The sequence below is a fragment of the Hemitrygon akajei genome, chromosome 8, assembly GCF_048418815.1.
Source record: "Hemitrygon akajei chromosome 8, sHemAka1.3, whole genome shotgun sequence".
Taxonomy (NCBI): domain Eukaryota; kingdom Metazoa; phylum Chordata; class Chondrichthyes; order Myliobatiformes; family Dasyatidae; genus Hemitrygon; species Hemitrygon akajei.
In genome coordinates this window covers 157,048,894-157,074,025 of record NC_133131.1, presented here as the reverse complement: position 1 = coordinate 157,074,025, position 25,132 = coordinate 157,048,894, and the positions used below count along the sequence as shown (strand labels likewise).

Sequence of the window (25,132 nt, the reverse complement as noted above, 5' to 3'; positions counted from 1 at the left end):
CTACAAGGCTTACAGATTTTTGATATGACTTTTCTTTAAAAGAAACAAAGAACGAAAGGCGGTGATAAGGCAAGATACACTCAAGCGTCACATCAACTGGTCTAGATTATTAATAGCGGAAATGTGAGCCTTATAATTTAAAAGATTTAACAGAGGCTCGGATAATTACGTTGTGAGGGATGGTCAAATTTTGTTATCTGTGTGAAAATGTATAAATTATTCTTTGGGCTTGATGAAAGGTTGTGAGGCGCGGTGAATGAAACTTTCACTGATGCGTTTGCTTTGGTGAGGTGTTGAGTTTTTTAAAACATTTGGAGTGTTGTGGAGTGGGGACGCTGCAAGCGTTCGACAAAACTTTGGAAACAAGCGGTCAAGATAAATGAAACTATTTTCATTCCTTTTTTCAAAAAAAAAGCGGAGTGTGTTGTTGTGGAGTGGGAGGGGGAGGGAAGGTGGTTGGGTTTTTAAAGTGTTCAGTCGACTGTCTTCCGCCTCTGGAGCGCCTTCCTGTGGCAGATGGAGAGGTGGGGGAAATGTCAAGTTCAACTCAGAACTTGATTCACAATGCAATCGACCAGAAAACACTTTGTGTTGTTGTAAACTGTTTTTAAAAAATTCTATAGCTATTTTATAATTTGAATCCTTGCTTCGTTGTTGACTGTGTTGTTTTTTTAAAAAAATTAAACACACATTGAAGCATAAATAACACGAAAGGTGCCACTTACTTCGCAATTGTAGATAACCAACCGGAACGTGGAGAATATTTTTTCTCTCTCTCCTGTGTCCGGTTGCGAGTGCACTTGTACTCTCCGATTTAAAGGCACCATTTTAAAGACTGCACTGTAGAAACAGCAGCTCATTCCCCTTCGATCTCCAACCTAAAATTCGACGCAATCAAAGCCTCGCGGAAATACAATTTCTGCGGCTTCGCCCACGTGCTCTGTAGCCTCTTTCACACAAAAAAGTGCAACGTAATTTTTGCTGTAATTTTCAAGACCTATAGAGAGCGTCCTTTCTTTGCAAAAATATTATTGTCGTATTCCTTGCTAGTTTTCAGATGAACTGAACCCGGTAAAAATATACCCCAAAGGCATTATTCTCTGATTTAAGAAAATGATCGTCAATAACCTAAAGTCGCGAAAAGAAAAATTAGGCTTCCGAATACCTTTGCTAATGTCTTTTCACAAAATTATTCTAACAGTAACAATTATACAATGCATTGATATCTCTTACCTAAACAAGGGTACAATCGTACGTCGACTCTTGTATAAAGTTTCTACTTTAACAAGTTAAATCTAAATTAACTTTGCTTGTAACTGTTAATAAAGCCGCTATAGCATAAACTGATACTTTTGTAACTGCCATATCGCACCTAATTATTTAAGTTTAGTGAAATCACGTAGTAATTACACAAGGCGCTGCAATGCGTCTACATACTTTCTGTAGTTGATTTCCATGCAGCCGCTGTTAGTACACTACCGTCCGGGGAAAAAATCGTTTTGAAAATGATGACTAATAGCAAGTACCTAGACTGCGTAATACAGGAAGTGTTATCGGTGGATGTGTGGTTTCTTTTGGCCTGCGAAATGCAAAGCAAGCAAATCATTTTGTATATATTCTTCCTAACTTATCCGTGCATCCATGACTTAAGATTTCATACAGTGGAAATGATATATAATTATATCTAATTTTCACTCATTCATATCTCAAATTTACAAACGTTCTGTTCCTAGTTAGGTGAAGTAAACAATTTCATACTTCAAAGGCTTGCCACTGAGGTCCAAATAGGATAAAACTGAAGCACATTGACCCTATACAGTGCTGGCTAAATATGAATACCGAGGTCACACTTTGACGACAAGAGCAAGGGTTTAATGGCAGTTCAAGATATTATCAGTCCAATCGAAACTGGCTTTCTTTAGTCCATTTATCTTTACACCGTGATTGTAATGTACAGTGAAAACGACGTACAATTATGAATCATAGATCTTTTTTCACTTCTTATTGATAAAGTCTGGAACGTTATAATCGCATCTAATTTAATATATATCGTATATCATGTTAGTCTCGCGATAAAGGACAGGAGGAATGTATAACATTTTCTTATTAATTATATATCACATTTTACAAAAGGTCGACGTTGTGTGCAGCAGTATGTTACTCTTGCTCAATAGATGTTTACCGAAAGGAAATATTTTTTTACAAAATTGCAGTTTGATGATTCATAAACGCCACGTAACATTTAAGGATTCGTTTTTATGGATAAAGTGACCAAAAATTCAGACTTCACAAACCAGTAACAGCATGAAAGGAAACTCTAAAATACTGACTTTGGCGCCATATTGTGTTACGGTGCAGGACGAGACAGACGTAAACATGTACATAAATGGAACCAAGAAGTTTTATTCACTACGGCTCTATTTGTAAGCTGCATAACTTTCGTGAACGATTCAGCTTGGTGTTCTATTATAAAATAATAGAATTTTTGGCCGTTAACGCAGCTAAATACCCAGTTAAACAAATAATTTTATAAAACTTTCCTATGGCAATAAACTATGGGATTACTGACTTCTATGTTGGTTTCCCAGAACAAATGAAGCCATAATTTTGGAAAGATGGGGTGTGAGGAACTGGATTAAAACTACCCTAATTTTGATATTTTTAAAAAGTAAATGTTAGGAAGTCCTCGGAAGCCAGTCTAAAACAGAGTCTAATTTTCATTCCACCCAAAAGGTTGCAGTTAATCCAAGGAGCACTGAGCACAGTTGGCTACAAGAATCAAAGACAGTGATCTGCATCAATAAGGACATTTGATGATAGTTAATTTTAAAAGGATCTTGGTGATAACAATCTGTACTCCGCGAACGCAAGGCGAACCGGTTACAAGGGAATTACATTTCAAACTCAGGATCTTAAGTAGTTACCAGGTACGACGTGGTCGAAATTAACAGAGCGTTGCATTGGAATTATATTTGACTGGTTGTTGCTGACATTTTCTGCCATCAGTTCCAATATATCTCTATAAGTCAAAATCATTTTGAGGATTTCATATTTTTTTTTCACTTTGGGAATAATGCGGGAAAGCAGCGGCTTCAGCACCTGTACACAGTGTACTAAAGTACACTAGAGATGCTGTGGTCATCCTCCAGCTTGTTTGTACGTGTTGATTTTTCCTCCAGCTTGATTCAGCACGTGTAGTTAGGCGAAGAAAATTCATAATGTTTCAGATAATTAAAATAAATTAATAACTGGGACCTGAAAGCGAAACTCATTGCATTCTGGGAAGTTAAAAAAAAGTCTCCAAAACATTTAATTCCCGCCACTATAAATTGTCAATTGTCAATCAAAACTACAAGCAAACTAAATAGAAAGGAATGTAAATTCTGGGGTTAGACCATTTAAGGTCATTCAACAGATTCATTGCTAATTTGTACTCGTGTAAACTACGAACTCTACAATTAATTGCCCTTTAAATCAGACAGAGTTTAATAAGTAAATGTAGTGATTATTTTGTGAGATTTTGTAAAATGACAATTATTCTGAATGGTAAGTGCACCCGAGATTTGGCTTAATATATTTAATATTCAGTGGAGGAAATTTAAGAGAAGTAAATATAATCGTAAATACAGGTTTGAGCAACTTATTTCTCTTTACCTTAATACACAAATCATTTTATTTGTCTGGTAACGCCAAACAGAAAGCTGATGGGTAGGCATTTCTCATCAACGCATTAAGTATAACGGCCCTGTAGCCAGTGACTAGTGGAGCATTAGGAAGCGTGCGCATTTAGCAAAATCCTACCTTGGTCATTGTTCAACAATTAAAACGTGCAGTAACTGATATGCATGAGATTAATGGGAAAATAAGATCTGGCCTAAAAGTTTAAGAGGACGAAGGGGCAATAATTGCCAACTGGGTTATATATTGATGCCAGTTCAACACTTATCGGTCTTAATGCAAATAAGATTTTTTTAAAAACTTGATAATAAATCTTCGAGCGGCAGACTATATTAAAATAATATTTTGTTGCAGTTTTCGAAACTTTCTCGATGAGTTGGCAGATAATGATCTAATTGTCCAATTGGCTTGCCGTTCATAAAATTAATTTTTCCTCAAGTATTGCCTGGTTTTTAAGTAGGGAATAAAATTGAACAAAGACCATTGGCAAAGGATGATAGAAGTTAGAAAGGAAAGTTTTTAAACTAGTCACAGAAAGGACAAATAAAAGGTGAAAACACTTCTGCCATAGGGGTTTAAAAGGTGTGAATTGAAAGAGACGCTGAAGTGCCCAAGAATTTCGTACTCTTGGGTATTATAGAGATTTTGAAAACATTTCAGGAATGAAAATTAAAGCAAGTTTCCCATTCACGGAATGTCGTTGTTAACAAAATAAAATGTTGCTTCACACTCTGGTTCATGCTCACAGTTCTTATTGCTGTTAAACCGGGATATTTCGGCGAGTTTAATCCAATGAATTTTGGCTGTGGGTTTGAGCATTAATTGAGATCAGTTATTATAACGCATTGCAAATAAAAATATAAAATACACATATCGTACAACACATCGCAAAGATTCCTTTCCGGCAGATAGAAGACTAGTGATAATTGGGTTTTGAAAGAATTTGTTAATTGGAACCAATAGAAGTTTGATCCCAGTAAAGTGTGTGAATGATTTAAAATCATGATCCTCCCTTGCCAACAGAATTTCATCTTTAAATCCCCCTAACCAGATCCTCCGGCATATCAGCCAATTAATTTATTTTGGAAATGATACTTGGAAAAAGCCAAGATGCTGGCAAATCAAGTTATTAAAGAACAGATGGTTTGAATAAAGTGCTTTTTTGGGTTACTCTCAAATATGATGCTTTGTGTGCGGGGGAAAAACGCAGCGGATCAGATCGCGGTTTTCCGAATGTTGCTGAAAGTTTTTTTTCCGAGGAGATGAAAAAAGTCTCTTCGAGATTGCAAACTTCATGTTTATCATTTATATTTAACGTTTAAACAATCTATATTAGGAAATCGAATTTTGTAGCCTTCAAAGAACTTTTTAATATTCTATCTTTTACCATTTCAAACTTCCCAGCAAATGTAATAACTTTCTAAAGTGGATAGTTTCAGTTCGGGATATTTAAAAAAATAATTCGCGCGGTCATGAAGCATTTTTGATGCAATTAATTATATTCAAACAAATGCCAAATTTACTGGAACGTTTTGGCTAATAACTTTTAACATCTGTCAGGCTTGTTTTGATTGAAACAGGAAACTCCTGTTTAGCTGAATTTTCTACTTATAAAGTAGCTACAACGTAAATAACAGCTTTTTCTTTTTTTAAATCTTAGTACCTTTGTTTCGTCCCTGAATGTCATTAAGTTCTATTTGTTTCTACCTGTCTCTGCTAAATATAGAGACTGGGAAACGTTACTGAAAACGTCGGACAAAAGGAGCTGTCAGGCCTGAGCATTTCCCAGCATTGACCTGGTATCAAATGCTAAAGAAGTAATCTGCATTTCTATTCTTGCTTAGCTTGTATGTGGAAGTAACGCCCAATGGTCACTGCCTTGATGAGCCTGGTCCTGTACAAGTGGGGAGCAACTGTGTAGCCTCTCAGACACCGTGAATAGAGTCTGCGGCCAGGAGACCGGGGTGAAGGTCAAAGCTTCTGCCACAACTGCAGGTGGTTCATTTCCTCTCTGTCCCAAATCATCTGCTCCTCTGAATAAAATTCACAAACTTTCAGAACACCTCGTCAAACTGTCGAGATGACACTCTCCCATCAAAACCCGTTTTAACCAATCAAAACCTGCGACGTTCAGCTAAAAAGGATTATCCCCCCAGTGACTTTACAATTAAGTATTGCAAATGGCGGGTGGGTAGAAAATGTATCGGGGGAGAAATAAAGGTCCAACTTAAATATTTTAGTCAAGCACGATACACTACAGAGTGTAATGTTATGATTTAATGCACTATGTAGAAATGTGTCTTGGGGTGGGGAAACAAAAAGAGAAAATAAGTAGATGAAAATTACTTTTTTTGGGGGCCGACTAGCTGTCTTCAACACAAAAGCGATCCCCTCCCCCCACAGTTATTTCACCCATACTTTTTAATGCTTCCTTGTCCAACTTGAATATGCAATGAAGCGCCAGCCTTTTGTGGCGGAAATATAATTAAACTGGTGAAAGATGTAAAAGTGAAGAATAGGGATGACATCAGGCCGATTTCACACTTGGCACTCGGATGGCCAGGACCAAGCCAGGCTCTTGCCATGCAACACAGATCAAAGGGAACTGCCACCACCAAAAAGGGGAAGGGGGATTTAAGTATGCTAATCCCCAGGACAAATATATTTTAATCTTGTTAGAATACAAGTTAATGCTGCAGCTCAGAGGCTGAACTTTGTCAGACTGTAGAGAACCACTTTGCTGCAGTTCTGATTGAGGTGGACCTCCTGGTTCAATGATATTGAATTTAAGTAATTTTACAAAATGCTCCTTCATACAGACCAGGCTAGTCTAAAGAAAGATACTCCCTCCCTTCCACCCAAAGCCTTAGCAGCTGTGTCACTGACCTTGCTAAGCTCCCCTACCAAGGCGAATACGAGCGGGAGGAAATGAGCATTTATCTGTCCGGTTTGTAGATGGCAAACTAAATCCATTCCACTAATTTTACATCAGGCAGAACATTGATCTCGCTCATTGGTACAATTGCTAATGACAGTTTGTGTTGTAGTTATAGAAATATAGTCCACAACAATAGACTCAAAAAGTCAAGTAGCTTAAAAGTACACCGTGGCATTGGAGAGGTTGGGAAGACGCAGATGAAAAATTAATTGTAAATATAAATCACTACCAAGTGAACCAAATTGTAATACCCATGTCTATAAATATTCTTGAAGCTAAAGCAGAAGCCTTGTTAAATGCAAGATTCTATTTTTCTGCAGTCGACCAATAAAACTTGTAAGCGATTATCCATTAAAAGACGCTGGTATGGACGTAACACGGGGTGAGCATAGGTGCTCATCCCTTTGGGGTGGATGGAACTTCTACCAGCCCGAACTCAAAAGTCATACTATTAATTTCTCCTCACTGTTCAAATTCCACTAATAATTCGCGAAAGCAATTGCTCTTCGAGATCGGTCAGTATAAATGCAATCCAATCAGTGGTAGAAGTTTGTTTAAAACTGGTACATCAAATTCGGAATTATTTTAGTTAATCGAGGACAGTGCTTGTCTTTATAAGTTTTAAACAAAAATACAAACCTACGATAGTAAATATTTATTTAAAAAGGAACGCCATTAGCTGCATCTCCACAAGTGTACCCTTCTCAGCAGGACTCTGCATTGAATTACAATTATATGCTCCTGCTTAAAAGGAAACACACTATAGGACCTTTACACAATTAATGAGTCCGTGCACAATTTGAAATGTAAACATGGTAAGCTGACAAAGAGTTAATACTTTGCTGCAGATCATCAGAAGAGAGAAAAATCATTTCAAAGTATTCACTAAATGAACATTCTCGGGTCGGTAGCCGAAACGAGCTAACAACCAGAGCGTTTCAGATTTTCCTCTGGTGTTTTCAAACTTAGAAAGTTCCTCTTTATACTGGTCATTCTGTAGGACTTTGACCTCATGACCACAGATTATGTGTCAATTTCAGCATCATAAAGAAACAATTATTGAGCCAACAGCAGAGGTTCCAGGTTAAGGAATCTTTGGCTTCACTAAACGATAATGAAGTTTACTTGTAGCGTTACTTAAAAAGTCGTCGAATTTGAAGCATTAAAACATTTGCCGACGCTTGCCCATTGTCCTCCTTTTATCATAATCAACTGGGCAGTATACTTAGAAAGTACAGCGGCTATGTCACAGAAGAACTGGGCATAATTGATAACCTGTTGTTGGGAAAGTTATCAAATCATACAATGCTTCGTCCTTATCGTTACCACATAAATTAAGGGAGCATTTAAAATGCTTATAGCCCAGAAATTAAAAGTGTGCGAACCGTTATTTATATAAAAATGACAAGGTAGGAACGATGTCCTTGCATTGTCCTTACCAAGCAAGTCGTCTGTTAAAATGATTTTCTGCTGAGTCTATTGGAACCATTATGCAAACTTTTTGCGGGGGGAGGATGGTATGGGGCGGGTGGAAAAGGGCATTTCCCCCCATCAATCTCAGTTTTAGAAGAGAAAATAGCATACACGGATAAACAGGTACAATTTCTTTTTAAACATAGTACAGATAATAGTTCATTATTAGTCATAGAAATGGGATTTCTACTGTTATGCAGAGATAAAAAAACAACTTATACATTCTGTGCTAACCATTTTTATAGAATTCTTCAATTTTCAAAAGGGCAATTAAACAACTTGGGAAGTTTAAATTTAAATAGGGTAGTCCACAGGAATAAAAGCCAATTCACAAAAAGAACTAGCAGAAATGACAAATCCACAAATTTTGAATAAAATCTTTATTTGCAAGAACTGAAACATTAGCTTGAACATAAGCTTTAGAAAGAATCAAAACACACCATTTGAAAATTAAAGGAGCATTTTCTTACTTCCAGTATTAAGCTAAAAAATATTCCTGAAAATGGGCATTAATACAAATGACTTATAAAACTCCTTTAATAAATTTTAGATAATCCAGATAGACTTTAATAAATCAGGAATTATCAAAAGATAGTCATAATGAAAATATCCAAATCTGTGGTTGAGTGGTTCTTGGACAGAAGATATGAGCAAAGATTAAATACAGCAGTTCTGGTCCAGTGTAAATTGCCAGTTGTTGATGCAGACATTAAGAACTCTTCCATTCCAGCTTGAAATATCTTTTTTTATAGTTCAGGGTGGTGAGTTTGTACAGATGGTTTGCAAAATTCTGGTGAGTGAGGTAGGAGGGAAAAATAAATACATTTTATTAAAGGATAGCTCAAACTGTATCAATATTTTAATAGCTAGTAATATCTTTAATATCTACTCAGCACAAAATCCATTTGAAAAAATATCATGTTTAAATTACTACAAAACAATACAATTTAAAAGAAAACATTCCTTACTATTGCAAAATGAAAGGAAATTACAAAATTACAAATTCAACAATAATTATGTGACTCTATATTCTGCACTTTGGAACAGAACTGTAGGATTTTAAAAAAACCCAGCTTTGTTATATTGAAGGTGAAGACATTTCTAAAGTTATCTTTTCCATTGTTTGAACAGCTGAAACCTGGAGAAGCGTTATCAAAGTAAATTTAGTAATAAAGGAATCAATTTATACAAATAGTTGCACAGAGTGGCAAAACTCTAAGGATGGTACAATAATTCCAAAATTTATCATTTTTATATCCTGTAGGAAATAATTTTAGATTTAAGTATTATATTGAAGTAAACTGTCCTCTCTAGTCAGTCACAATTTAAAAAGGGATTTCAAACTATCTATGGCTCTCAAAACCAGTTAAATTAAATTTAGAATAATACCATTTTTTTTGCAGAGAAAAAGACAATTGAAAATTAGGAAGTATGGCAAAACACTTTCCATTTTTATAGTTACTGGAGCATCTTTTATTATTATACATATTATTTTAGGCATTTTAAGTTATACTTTTATTTTTAAAAGTTGCTAATTTTCCCAGAACTGTGGCGCTAGATTCTTTCAGGAAGATGTGTATAAAACAGTAGAGGTCTACCTGGTAAAGCACCATGCTCTGCTATGCCTGTATGCAAGCTTAGTAAATGTACAACAGGCACTAAATATCGGTTTATCATAATAGAAAAGTACCTAAATCTTGAACTAACTCACAAGGTTATACTAGAGTCTTGTAAATTTTGAATATCCAGTACTAAAGATATCATACGATGATAATCAAGATTTAAGGTTCCTTATGTTAGTGACAATTTAAAACTAACACTCAGAAACAATGAAAATTCAAGTTTTGATATTCTGAACTAGGTGAAGTTATTTTTCATCTTCAATTGTATTTGGATCTCATTTTTATGTCTACAGTATCAAAAACAATTATATTTCTCATTTAAAAAAACTGAGCCAGAAACCCCAAGATTAAAATACAATAGTATTCCAAGATATTTTGCAGGAGTATCAAATTCTCTCTAGCTACATTTCTTTGATATTTTTGTTTATTATAATGTCAGGTGTGGATCACCAGTCAAAATTGTGTGGTAAAATACACAAAAGTTGTAAATTACTTTTAAAAAAAAGAAATAAAGATTTCCTAACATGGTTCCACCTACATTTTGAAATAAAACATTACAGCAGTGAGACACGAGAGAAACATCTTCAAGAACCAGCTTTTGGGTCACAGGCAGACCATTACACATCAAGTAAAACATTGTTGAAATTAAGGTTTGCAGCCTGTAATATTATGATAGATCACCTTTTCATTATCAACATTACAAATGAAAAAAGCATTAGTTATTAAAGATGGACTTTAATCAAAAGAAAATTGAGATTTTAGCCACTCATTCCCTAAAGAATCTCATTTCAGCTAAGGGGATTTTGAGCAAGCAGCTTTTCTGAATACTAATGACAACCAGTTACTAATAGTAAGATATACTTAGCACAATTCTGTATTAATGTACAAGCAAACTATATACATTAAATTGTTGTTGTTTACATTAAAAGAAAATCAAGTTCTAGGCAGCATGCTGGAAAGAAAGGTTGCTAAATTTGAACAGCTACGAACAACAGTAATCAGGCCAAATTTTAATTTGCCTACTGGAAACTTGAAAAAAAGCTTGCATTTGCAAGTAACAAGCCAAGTCACTTTCTATGGATTGATGAGATGTTCTTCCACAGAACATCAAAGCAACATAGTAACATGAAATGTAAGAAACTAGACATTAAAATCGGAGACAATACCTGATTTTTCACTGCATAGCTTGTCAGCCACATGGTCTGCCTCATGGGTGAATAAGGAAATTATTTCATCTTCATATTCTTCCACTATATTTTCACACTGCGAGATCAGAGTTAAATTGAAGTGCATTACAATGCAAAACACAGTCAAAATGAATCTTCATCACTGCTAGGCATGCATAGCTCTAGATGCTTCTTTGTTACCCTACCACTTTCTGTTTTCTCTTTCACCAGCTTGGCAAAACCACTTGAGTAGTTCCACAGCAAAAGAACCAAAACCTGAAACTACCAAGAAATTATGGCCAGCTAATTACCATTCTATTAAAATGATATTATTTCTGCTTAATTTTGAAGATTTCCAAAATATTTTTAGCATAATTCTTATCATCAATTTCACAAGCTTAAGTTCTAGTGCCCTCTGCTGTAATAGTCATCTGAACACATTTAAAAACCTTACCACAAACTTTAGTGATTTTGAATTTTCAGGATCAAATTTGAAATTCTTGAAATCTACAGAACCCATTTTCTCAGAATCTCTTGGAGCAAATCTCATGTAAGTCCTCTTCTGGGTGTCAGGATCCACATATAGTGCATAATCATCCATGTTTGAACAAATATTTTCAAAAAGTTCAAGTAGATGGATCTCAGATCTTGCATATGGTATCTGCAGGAAATGAGCAATGTGAACATTATATTATACATTCCTTAAGATTAAACTAATTCAAGAGCTCAAATTGATAATGTAGTTTGTGATTGCAGTTTAGATTGTAATTTAGTAAATGCACAATCTTTGCTCCTTTGAAAACAACAAATTTGACAAAAGCAGATGGGAAGAAAACACCTCACTTTAGTAAATTAAATTTAGTGGACTATATCCAGTTTGTTCACATGACTGTTTAGTTCAGACATTGTTCAGCAGCTGCTTAATCCTTCTTCAGGATTCAGAGGGAAAGCAAGGCCTACGAAGTAACATCACTCAAGACTACAGTCTCAGTTTTCATTTCCTGGAGTTAAAGCTGCTGAATTGTCTCTCATCTTCTCTCCCCTCACCAAATTCAAGAAAACAAAACCCAGACAACACCTATATGCCTAGAATGAATTGCTACAAAGAGCAAACCAGAGGTCAAAACAGTCCTTTCCTTGGTAACTGGGTAAAAAGTTTTAACTGTCTAGACAGGTCAAGGTGCAAAATGTGCCCCGTTGCTATCTCCGGAAGAGTTTCTATTGAAGCCAAGTACAGGGTAAACAGGAGAGATACATCCATAGGCCTTTGCAAGTCCCTCCCTCCACCCTCTACTGATCAAAGTAGGAAGTTTGCATGACAACCACAGTCAAAGGGTTGAATTGCTGATGAACTCGATTTCAGCAATGTAGATATGGCCAGATTCCATTGTCTCCATTCAGACACAGTATGGCCCCTTCCGGTCCCAGTGATTACATTATGGATGCATTTTCACATAAGCAGTTCATTCGCACAAAAGGTTTCTCCTTGCTTCATTGCCATCTGATCACAAAGCAAATACATCAGCGCTTAAAGTATTTTGCTTACTACACTACCAGCTCAGATATTTTCCCCATTATACCCAATTGATAAAAAGTTCAGAAGAATTAAGCAAACTATCTTCAATAAACTTTTTTGACAAAATCTTCAAAGTTATATAGGTAATTGGTAAGACTGTAGAAAAACAATATATTCACATTTGCACGTTTCAATTCACATCTACAACAGTTACTGGCATTGTGGACAAAATCTAATTTTCTAGTGACTAGCTAAGAAATCTATAGAACTCAGCACCAACCACATAGTTGGAAGGAGCAAAAAATAAAAGCTTTTCGTTAAAACTGCTGCACGACCTCAGATGAATCATTTTCATAAAAAGCATTTCTTAGTGTGTCAGAGAGGAGGGGGGGAGAAAAACACACATTGCCCTCTGCCAGTAGAAAAGATGTCTGAGATACCGCCCTGCAAATTGTGTTGCCATTGAAATAAGAATGAAGAGATTGCCATCATCAAAATGTGATGGAAGAGAGTCACAATCAATTTTCCCTGTCTGCTTTGGACAAAAGTTTCTTATCTTACTGAAAAAATAAGACATGCTCTGCAAAGAGGTGATAAAGATGAAGCACTTTTGATTTTCAAATGATGGGGCAACATAAGCATAGATTCCCACCTTCAGGACAACAAAAGCTTACATACATATGTACTTTTCTCGTAAATAAAGATAACCAAGTGCTAATGAAAATGCACACCTGCACAATTTAATGAAAAAAGATTTACTCCAAATATGATGTAAAAAAAACACAGCCTACTTATAACATTATACTAGAAATCTACAATTTGACAGGACACATTGAAAAGAGAATTTAATATGCATACCAACCATTCACTTAAAAGTTATTTGAAATTGCTATTTTATTTCAATGAATATAACTTGGAGCCCACAATTTGGAAAATAACAATTTTTAAAAAATGCATTGTCACAGTTACAGTAATAAAATTAATTGGTTTTTATAAACTATCACAAAATTTACGTTATAAACAGAAATAATCAATTTGAGATGACATACAAAGACACATAGAGAGATATCTGAAGATTTTAATCCAAATGAGGGCTTGGGGAAAAAAAAACATACAATTAAAGCAGCTTTACCTGTAGTAAAAGGCTGAAATTCTAAATAATTGTAAATATATGCTATGATTTCTGATGAATATAAGAGCTTTAAAGGACTAAAGGGGAAAAAAAACTCCTGAAATTAAAGTATTTCAAGCATTTTCTGATTCTTTTTATATTAAAAGCAAACTTAAGTTCCACGCACATTTCTTCTAAAATTGCTGTATTTTTACAAGGAGAAAGTTTGAGTTAAAACTTACTGTTGCTCAATTCAAAGAACAAGCTGATAAGGTTTTGATAAACTTAAGACTACATTTGAAACAAACTTTTCAGAAATTAGAGTGTAACTGCATTAATTACTATTGAAAATCTGAAGTGTGAAAATTGGATGTAAGAGGAACTAAAGCTGTTTACGCCATAAAACAAATCTCATCAACTCTTTGAAATTCGAGCCCAGTGAGGTCCAAACAAATCAAAAACATATTGCTCATGGCTTACAGAGTAACTGTCAGATGTCAGTCTTAAGCCTCCAGCCACCTTTTAATGAAACCCCTCAAGTCATATTTTTTTTAAACTGAAGGTGAACAATAAAATTCCATAGAGTATTCTTGACAATTATTCAGCAAGTAAGTTTTAATATTGGTCACAAAGGATCATGGGAACAGCATTCTGTAACTTAGCCAAACAGAGAGACCACTGCTGTACCAAAGTATTAATATGCAACCAAAATGAAAATTCACCCTAAAACTTAATACAAAGACTGATAAAAGAAGTCTTTAAAATATTTGTAATTTTCCAAAGATTTCACAATCCTTCTGTAGGAAACGATGTTAGTAAGAAAAAAAGTAAAAATGAGCCTATGCAGTAAAATTAGATAATTATATAAACCAAAGAAAAATGTTCACAAAGGACAGTTTAATTTGGAACCAAGGATCTATGAGGGATAGTTTAAATATTCAGATATACTCCATTTTACCAAACTCCACCAAAGAGATACATTATAGAATTACGTCCTTCTTTAGCAGCATTATTGTAAAAGTGCCTGTCACAGAGTAGTTTCTATAAAGTTTCTATGAGTTACACAAAAAAAAAACCACCAAGTGTCCTGGGAATTTTCCAAAACTATTGCAATTATACCATTTTGCACTGAAGTATATAGAATTTCCTTATAGCAATGGAGAAACACCACACAGTTAAGTTAATTTGTGTATTTAAAGCAGTTTGCAAGGACAGCTCTGTAATACCAAGTCTAGACAATTAAGAAGAGTTTGTATATATTAAAGGATTCTGCCACAGAGCACACATCATTTCTTGCCATACAGGAGTGACCCATTTCCAGGCCAAGGTTATGCAGTTCTCAAATTAATAACACCACCAAATCGCAATTCCTTCCGTATGCCTTCTTTTAGTTGCCCTCATCCCTCTGCATTTTTCCCCACATTGTTGTGGAGAAAGCATTTTTCTTGCTGAGTCTATTGCATGAATTAGGAATCCATTTACTGCCCTCAGACAAGTACACAATGACAACTAACCTTAGTTTGAGTTCAATAATAACCATGTTACAATTGTTTTCTCAATGCACTCATCCGACAAGACAATGCAAATCACTGTAATGCATCCAGCTATTGAGGACAATTTACAGGATCTTTCTGGCCAAGATTGAGTTTGTATTTGAACAGAAAGCGGTCAGATTTTTGAAAATAAAAAGGAACTTGATTGTACTTGATTCCAAGTAATGTAAAAAATTGTAGCATGATCCAAAGGAGTGAATCCTTTCACCTCCACCCACTGAATGAAGGACATTATACTTCATGGTTACATAGTCTTCCTCACTAAATTAACAACTTTGTTGTGTATGAAATGTAATGGATATCTGACAGGGTTGGAAATTACCAAAAAAAAAGCAACAAGATGAAGAAGAATGCTCATTGGAAGTGAAGTTTATGATTTTCAGTCCTTAGCACTCAGCAGGCCAGGCAGCATCTATGGAGATGAGTAAACAGTCTATTTCAGACCAATACCTGACAGCAGGACTTCTTCAGTACAGCAAGATATAATTAGGACACAAGAGATTCTGTAATTGGCTATACACAAGTTAGAACTTGGCAAATGGAGTGGTTTTTTTTTACAGTGAAATGAGAGATCAAGCATCTCAAGAGAAATCAAAAGACAGATCATCTAAATAGAGATACAAATTGTGGAAAATGTTAGGATATAGGTGCTCTGGTGCATCAGTTATAAAAATTAACAGACAAGCCCAACAGGTATCTTAACCTTTATTGCAAAGAAATTTGAGCTGAAAATAGGGAGCTTTTGTTATAGCTGCACGTGGTGTTGAGGCTACACTTGAAATACGGTGCATTTTTGGTTTCCTCGTCTAAAAACAGGTAACATTGGAGGCAGCCTGAAGAATTAAGGGCCATGGGGACTGGCATAGGAGTTGATTCCAATATAGATCAGTTATGATCATAAGACCATAAGACATAGGAGCAGAATGAGGCCCTTTAGCCCATCAAATCTGCTCTGCCATTCGACCATAGCTGATCCTATTTTCCCTTCCTCAGCTCCACTTCCCAGCCTTTTCTCCATAACCTTTGATGCCATGTCCAGTAAAGAACCTATCAAGCTCTGCCTTAAATATGCCCAATGACCTAGCCTTGACAGCTGCCTGTGGTAATAAATTCCACAAATTCACCTCCCTTTGGCTAAAGAAATTTCTCCACCTCTCTTAAAAGGATGTCCCCCGAGGACCTCTTGTCCTAGACTCCCCTGCCATGGGAAACATCCCTTCCACATCTACCCTGTCTGGGTCTTTCAACATTGGAAAGGTTTCAGTGAAATCCTCCTAAATTCCAGTGAGTACAGACCCAGAGCTATCAACCGCTCCTCGTATGATAACCCTTTAATTCCTGGAATCATCCCTGTGAATCACCTCTGATCCCTCTCCAATGTCAGCACAGCTTTTCCTAGATGAGGAGTCCAAAATACTCAAGGTGAGGCCTCACCAGTGCCTTATAAAGTCACTAGTCCTCTTGAAAATGATGTGAACATTGCATTTGCCTTCCTCACCATTGACTATCTGCAAGTTAATCTTTAGTTTGTTCTGCACAAGACCTCCCAAGTCCCTTTGCATCTCAGATTTTTGGTTTTTCAACAATTTTGAAAATAGGCTGCACATTTATTTCTACTACCAAAGTGCATGACCATGCATTTTCCAACACACTTTCATTTGTCACTCTTTTGCCCTTTCTCCTAATCTGTCTAAGTCCTTCGGCAGCCTACCCATTTCCTCAACACTACCTGCCCCTCCACCAATCCTCGTATCACCTGCAAACTTGGCAACAAAGCCAAGTATTTCATCATCTAAATCATTGATATACAGCATAAAATGAAGCAGACGAACACCGACCCCTGCGGAACACCACTAGTCACTGGCAGCCAACCAGAAAAGGATCCTTTTATTCCTACTCGCTGCCTCCTACCAATCAGCCAATGCTCTCACCATGCCAGTAATGTTCCTGTAATAGCATGGGCTCTTAACATGGTGAGCATATACAACATCCAAATATACAACATCCACTGCATCCCCTTTATCCATCCTACTTGGAATCTCCTCATTGAATTCCAACAGGTTCGTCAAGCAAGATTTTCCCTTAGGAAACCATGCTGATTTTGTCTCATCTTGTCCTGTGTCACCAATTACTCCACAATCTCAGCCACTGATGTCAGGCTAACTGGTCTATAAATTCCTTGCTGCTGCTTTCCTCCTTTCTTAAAGAGTGGAGCGATGGGGCAGGTTCGAGGGGCCTGCTGGCCTTTTCATGCTGCTGTATTCCTGGGTGTAGCACCATTTATTCTCAACAATTTCCAAAATGTCCAGGACAACATATTCCATTTGATTAGCACCTCAAATATTTATTCATTCCAGCAAAGGCACGCAGAGGAGTTTGCAGTGTACATCAACAACAAAGTGCACTACATTATTTTCTGCTGATAGAGTTTGAGTTGGTGAAGGGCTAACTCAAAGAAAAGAACAGCAAGTACATGGGAACACCACCGTCCAAGCTACAAAACAGTAATGTACACATTTTCAAGTCCTTCTTCAATACAATCCATATTCTAGAACCTTCTAATAGCAATTAAGAAGACTTTTCTTTAGAGTAGCAATAGTTCAAGGAGGAGGCATCATCTTCAAAGTTAATTAAGGATGAGCAATTAAGACTGGACTTTACAGTGGAAAATAAAAAGAACACTTTAGGATGCACATGACAAATCTTTGAAGGTTGCAGGCCAAATTAATTATGCTTTTAATGAAAGTATATTTACTTCACTTTCTAAATGGGAATAAAGAATCAATCACTTCCTTGCTTTTGCATTCAAAGACACTGCAGCTGCTGGAAATCTGAATTAAAAGCAAAAAATGTTGTAAATACTCAGGTCATGCAGCATCAATACACCAAGAGAACAGGTTACTGGAAATCACTGGGGGTATTGAGTTTTACGACAATGCTCAGAGCCAGCATAAACTTAAAATGCTGCTGCTCCCTGTGTATTGGGGAAGATTGTCAATACCCAAGGAGACAGTACAGAAGAAGTCTTAGCAGGACAGGTTCAGGGATAAGCTTCATTAGTTATGACTAGAGATTGAACTGTACATATTCATTCAGCAAATCAAGGGTAGATCTAACAAAACTATACAATCTAATAAAAAAAAAGAAAATTCTGTCTTGCCTATGGTGAGATCCAAGTTAGAGGTAAAAGAAAAGAATAAGCTGCACAAAAATGTGTTCCTGACAGCAATTTGAAATAAAAAGACCAATTTAGAAAGCATGTATACAAATCCAAAAAAATACAGCGTTTAGGGTTGGTGAGCTGTACACATCAATACATTCCCTGCATGTCTAATGTAGTGATTATAAAAAGGTTCAAACAATTAAAAAAGGACAAGACTTAACTGTTAATTCTCATAGTTAAAAAGGTATATTTAGAAAAGACTAGGAAGGAAAAGTAGACAAGGTAATGAGAGACAAACAGACAAAATATGCCTCGAGGGACCAAGGGCAGAGTCTTACTATTGGGAGATAAACAAAATAAAAGTGTTGCCACACTACTGTCTATGATAACCAAGCTGCCAAAAAGAGGGAGATGGATTAACTAAGAAAGCGGGAAGTTAAAAAGATGTGCATGAACTTTAGTGACATTGGGAGACTACAATTACCCTTAGACTGATTGGGATAATAGCAAAATCAGAGCAAAAGGATAGGAATTTCTGAAAAGCATTCAGAATTGCTTCAACCAGTAGCTTTCTATTCTGCTAAGTACAGTGGATTCTGGTTAATATGGCTATAGGTTAATCAGGGTAGCCACATATTTGGGACAACCATTAAAGAACAAAAGCAAAGCGAGAAAATAACCAGGATACTCTTCATTTGGGACTTTCTGGCGCTTAATTGGGACAGGAGAACGTTGCTGAACAGTTTCTAACTAGCGTCAGTCATGTGTACTTGTGTAGCTGATACACACTACACAATGCTCAGAGCAGCTTTTAAAATAGCATCAGTTGCAAGTGTTTGTATTCAAAAAGCAGTATTTTGTCACTGATAGTTAGCAAGAAATAGCAGTAAGACAATTCAGAACTGTTTTGCTCACTGCAATTTCAATTATTAGGCTTGGAGGTACCAGAAACAGAAGGGAGTGAAAATGAAACAATACCACTACTTTAACAAGTTGGGAACTACAAAGAATTTGAAGATTTTGACAACCATTTTAAATGTTACAACGAAAATGAAGATTTGGAGGATGCAATCATTGAAAGCATTGCATGACAGCAATCCATCCATTATCTGCACTTTAATTTATTTAGAGATACAGCATGGAACAGGCCCTTCCAACCCTTCAAGCTGCATTGACCAGAACCCCCCCCCCACCCAATTTAACCCTAGCCTAATCACGAGGCTAAATACATAATTTCTTAGTCAGTTAAACAGTAGTTTGTCTTTTTTTTAAAATAGACCTTAATAAATGTCATGAAACTTCCACTAATTAGGGCAGCCACTTAATTGGGCCAAAATGTACTTGAAAAACTTGGCAGTTTTGGTTCCCTTGCCTAAAGATAGTGAGACAACATTGGAGGCAGCTCAAAGAATCGAGGGCCAGAATCCACTGTATTAGGAATCGTAAAGACAGTCATTGCCTATAGACACATGGCTAGAATACAGTGTATTAGCCTTCATCTTCACAGTCTTCTGGGAGAATTTCAATGTAAAGTCGCACAATTTGGTGCACATAATGTCAAAATCTCAAAATATGTCACAGAATATGTATAATGAATAGAGTGAAATGTTGGTAAAGAGGTGACAAAGAAGGCTGGCTATACTTGATCACCTGGTACAGAAGGCTGCAGCCTAATTGCCAAGAGCAGCAAGATTGAAGGAGGGTTTGAAATGATCTTGCAAAGCTTAGTTCAAAATAGGGAACAAGTTCAAACCAAACCACAGAGCAGTCAAGTTAGCATCCATAGAGAAGCTTTTAGAAATCATAATCAGTGAAAGAAATGATCAGGTACTAAATTTGAGCTAATATAGAATCAGCACTGATTTGTTAGAGGCAAGTTGTGCTTAACTGATCTGACTGAATATTTTGATAAATATAAAAAATGGTTGATGAAGAGAATAAAGCAAACAGTTCATACGGAATTTTTTTAAAATACATTTGACAAGGATGTACAAAAGACAATCACTGGTAATGGAAAGTGAAATAAAAACAGAAAATACATCTTCAGGATCATCAACTTGAAGTGTTAACTCCATTTCTCTTTCTACATACGTTGCCTTACCTACTGAGTGTTTCTAATATTCTGTTTCGATTGTGAACAGCTGGAAGCTACAACCTACCAACCCAAAATGATCCATTTATTCTGCTCACACACAAAATGCTGGTGGAACACAGCAGGCCAGGCAGCATCTATAAGGAGAAGCACTGTCAACGTTTCGGGCTGAGACCCTTCGTCAGGACTAACTGAAAGGAGAGATACTAAGATTTGAAAGTAGTGGGGGGGGAAGGGGAAATGCAAAATGATAGGAGAAGACCGGAGGGGGTGGGATGAAGCTAAGAGCTGGAAAGGTGATTGGCGAAAGTGATACAGAGCTGGAGAAGGGAAAGGATCATGGGACGGGAGGCCTCGGAAGAAAGAAAGGGGGAGGGGGTAGCACCATAGGGAGATGGAGAACAGGCAGGGTGATGGGCAGAGAGAAAGAGAAAAAAACAAACAACTAAATATGTCAGGGATGGGGTAAGAAGGGGAGGAGGGGCATTAACAGAAGTTAGAGAAGTCAATGTTCATGCCAGCAGGTTGGAGGCTACCCAGTCAGTATATAAGATGTTGTTCCTTCAACCTGAGTGTGGATTCATCTTGATAGTAGAGGAGGACAGTTTCAAAGGCATTTTTCTAAAATGCCTTTGAAACTTATTCCCTCCCCTCTTATCCTCAAAAGAATTCCAGCAGATTAACTTAACATGATTTCCTTTCACAAATCCATTCTTTAAGGTCATCCAACATTTCCTCTACCACTGAAGTCAGGCTAACAAATTGGTAGTTTCCATTTTCTCATCCTCTCCTTTCTTGAAAAAAGGGATCATATTTGCCATACTCCAAATCATGCGAACAATTCCACAATACATAGAAGTTCAGAAGATAACTAGGGCATTCATTTTTAAAGCTACTCATTTCAGAAATTTGATGCAAACCACCAAATCCTTGATATTCAATCATTTTCAAATGTTCTTAATTCTCATGCCCATTTGCTGTTTCAGGCTACCTTATAAACGACTTCCTTGGGTGTCTTTCAGATTTTCTTGTCACCCACAGATGTATCAATTTTCCTGTTGGGTTCTTATGCCACAAAATATCAGATTTTCAAATTATGCATTTTTTCTTTTACATGCTTCCCACTGCCTGACAGGTACAATGACAAACTTCATACAAAGAATATGAATCATTTTCCAGATAGATAGATGACGGTAATCATTTTGGACAGAATCCACAGTATTTTGGTTTGTCAAATTGAAAATGTAGCTGCATTTTCCCCACACATGAGGCAAGAGGTATCAAATGAGCTTCTTCATTTATATTTAACTTACTTTTTTATAACATCATATTAGCAGCAATTAGAAATATGCATGCTGAATATAGAAAAGAGCTGGTAAAAGTGAGGATGCATTACTCAAGGATCAAGTTAGAAAAAAATAGAAGCACTGTTCATGGACTATGCTACTCAAAAGAAAAATGGTGATGTTAATTAAGGCACCAGAAAAATCAAAATGAAGGCTTACTTGCCACTATGTTGTAATATTTCCAGACTTGCAGAAGTGTTTTTATAGTTACTAGGCATGGTTCACTTAGTAGAACTTGCCTTCACTTGAGAAGATTATGGATTTACTCCTATCCTAAACCATTGAGATGGCTGAATCAGACAGCAATTTATGGGAGGTTTACACTATAGAACTAGTGTACTAAATGGGATAATTATACATCCATTTATTTTTTTAAATTTGACACTAACATCTTTACCCACATGTAAAAAGGAACAATGACTAGCACTTTGCCAAAACTATATGCAAGTATTTATACAGATATGCATCTGAGATATACCTAGCATGGCCAATCAACACATGACGTGTGATAGAAAAGCTGCATACTTATCAGGATTAAAACAGGGACCTTCATGCATTCCATATGTTGGATTTACTGTTCAGCCACACAGTTTTAAATCAGGATATTTAAACCCAAAGACCATCTTTATGATGACGATAATGATGATAATATTTAGCCTTTAATGGTGGCTTAAGCCAGATAGATCAAAAATCTCTGAACTCAAGATCCAGTGAACTGTTATGAAAATATCTTTGTCAAAATAGGAACCCCTGAGCAGTTTCCCCAAAATATAAAAATGCAACTAGCTGTCCAACTATCGAGAAAGATGTCATTAATTCTACTTGGCTTCTCATAATATGGCAGAAGTTGCAGTTTTACTCTTCGTTACTTTATACAAGGACCAAATTATCAAATACCTAGTTCATCAAGTCCAGCATCTGGTTGTTATAGTTGTGGGTTGTAATAGGGACAAGCTCCCACTATCCATTAAATGCTCCCAATGGTGTGTGCCTCAAATAGCCTCTGATAACCTGGCCTTCATGTGTGGCTTAGCTACTAAGCCAGGTGGAACCATTTCTACTGACAGGAGAAGGGGTAAAGATGGGTTACTGGCACCTTAAAACCAATTGCTTCAGGCAGATGGGGTTCGTCAGCTGTGGTTGGCGGCTCATCGAGAAAAAAAACGCTGATTTGAATCCTCCGCTGCATTGCAGCTATAGCCACTCATGGGGAAGGACTCTGGAGTAAATCCCAGGGGGAAAACCGGAGCTAGAGTCCCTAAGGCAGCTCTACATTGAGTTCAATGTTGAAAGAACTCCAAGATGGTGGTGCGACGCAGCTTGCAGTGGCCACTCCGGAACTAATAATCTGTTATTTGTGAAGTGGGGTGCCGTGCGCAATCATAATCGATTGAAAACGGACGTGGAAGCACGGAGAAACATCAGGAAATTCCAGGAAGACCTTCTTCGTTGCTGCTGCTGCTGTGAGGTCCGGGACTCTGCTGGGAAGAACAGGCCCCCAGTCCTCGGGGTCGTGTTGCCGATGGCCGTTGGTGGAGCCGTCTTAATACGCTCGGCAGAGGATGGTGCTCGGAGAAGCTGTGCCGGAGGGGATGGTCGTTGGTTTGGAGGTTCGACGGACTCAGGTCGCTTTCGAAGTGTGCTGCGCCTGCGAGGCTGGGTTCGATGGAGCTTTCGTTGTGTGCTGCATCTGCGAGGCTGAGTCGGGCGACGCCTTGGAAGCCCATAGTGGGGGCACTCCCTTCTGCCGCCGGCGTGGGATGGCAAGTCTGTCAGGACCTTGGGGACTTGTGGAAACTGTGGTGATTTCTTTGGAACTTACAGTCCTTTAACATCTTGGACTATTTTTACTGTGCCCATAGTCTGTTTTTTTAAATCAACTATGCTACTGTTTGCACTGTTGTAACTATATGTTGTAATTATGTGGTTTTGTGCAGGTCTTGTAGCTTTAGTTTTTGGTCTTGTTCTTGTCTGGTAGATTTGTAGCTCCTTTCCGGGGAACGCGCTAGACGGTAGCGCGATATTAATACGTAGCAGCCTCTCCGGACTCTGGACTGGGGATTGCCAAATGTTACATGGATTTTCTGGTGTAGTCTGTTTCATCATATGCTTTTGTGATATCATTCTGGTGGAACGTTGTCTCATTTTTTAACTGCATTGCATTTGTGGTTTCTAAATGACAATAAATTGAATCTGAATGTTGACTGGCAACTCCTGCGACACTGCTGGGACCAAACTATATCGGTCTCTGCCATTCCTTTGGGCTCATCAGATGTGTGGAGAAGGGGAGCTTGCTACATGGGCAACAGCTTGCACTCCATATAATACCCCTAGACTTCATATCTAGACAGCTAGGACACAATAGCTATGGTCAACTCTGACCAGTGGAGGCATTATTAGTCCAGCAACTAAACAAAACAGCAACAAATTGTGAATGAAACATCCATCCTAGCAGAAAGCAACAAGTGGGAATCATTGCCAACTTAACTTCTGAAATTGTCTAATCATAAGACCATAAGATATAGCAGCAGAAGTAGGCCATTCAACCATGGGCTGATTCAATTCTTCCAGTCATCCCACTTCCCTGCCTTCACCACATACCCTTTGATGCCCTGGCTAATCAAGAACCTGACATCACAGTTAATCCCAGTATCTGACATCTGCATTATATTTTTAAGAAACCAGTCATGATATTTTTGGAATGCTTTGAGGCCTTGGTGACTCCAAGTCATTAATTACACCAACCAAGTATGTTTCTTGTTTCTACTAAGAAGATATTGCAATTCACCTCTACGGTTTTAGCATCAAGACTCTTCTCAGGAAACACAACCATCTCCTCGTGCATTATTTATTACAGGTAAAGATAATATAGAAAGATACTTCGTTGAGACCTGGTTTGTCTGTCTATAATAATGTTATCAAGTACAATAACTGAAGATCCTGCAAGTCATGAAATATTTATCTGGTGTGTGTAAAGTGGTAGCAGAATTCACATAGAAATACCCAACTCCAAATAGAGAGACAATGTCACACTATTGTGATAGAACTGGAAGCAGCTTGTAATGAATAAGGAATGATTTTAAAAGAAAATTTATGCCTGGATTTAGCAAGAAGAGATCAGTCATGGGAAATTGAATTTTACATTCACTGTGGCAGCAATTCACTCAACAATTAGTAATAATAAAACTTGGAGAACTGTTTCACAGTATTATTAGCAAAAGGCCAGAGCATGGTATTACAAGCTGGCAAAAGGCACAGCAGGCCTAGCAGCCTCTTCCAGCTGCTTAACATTTCATTAAAGCCATTTACAGAAATAAATTTCTTTGGAGTTCACCTTAAGAATGTGTCCAGAGTGTGGCTAAACTAAACTTAAACCTACAGGCACGATCTATACTATGAAGGATACAAAATAGATTAAATTAAAATGAATTAAATTTTAGTAGAATCATGTGAGTTCAAAAAATAGTACCACAT

At 37.0% G+C, this 25,132-nt stretch overlaps 1 protein-coding gene across 3 annotated transcripts in view; it reads right to left on the bottom strand.

Moving 5' to 3' along the window:
* Positions 1 to 8,454: 8,454 nt before the first annotated feature.
* The window catches only part of cnpy1 (canopy FGF signaling regulator 1), a 72,393-nt gene continuing 55,715 nt past the window's right edge, over positions 8,455 to 25,132 (bottom strand). For all 3 annotated transcript variants that reach the window (XM_073054891.1, XM_073054890.1, XM_073054892.1), the window contains 3 exons: positions 11,332 to 11,538; positions 10,878 to 10,974; positions 8,455 to 8,879 (listed from right to left, as the gene is read on the bottom strand). In XM_073054891.1, the coding sequence (XP_072910992.1) occupies positions 8,836 to 8,879; positions 10,878 to 10,974; positions 11,332 to 11,538 (348 nt within the window). In that variant the 3' untranslated portion in view covers positions 8,455 to 8,835. The remainder of the gene's footprint in view (positions 8,880 to 10,877; positions 10,975 to 11,331; positions 11,539 to 25,132) is intronic.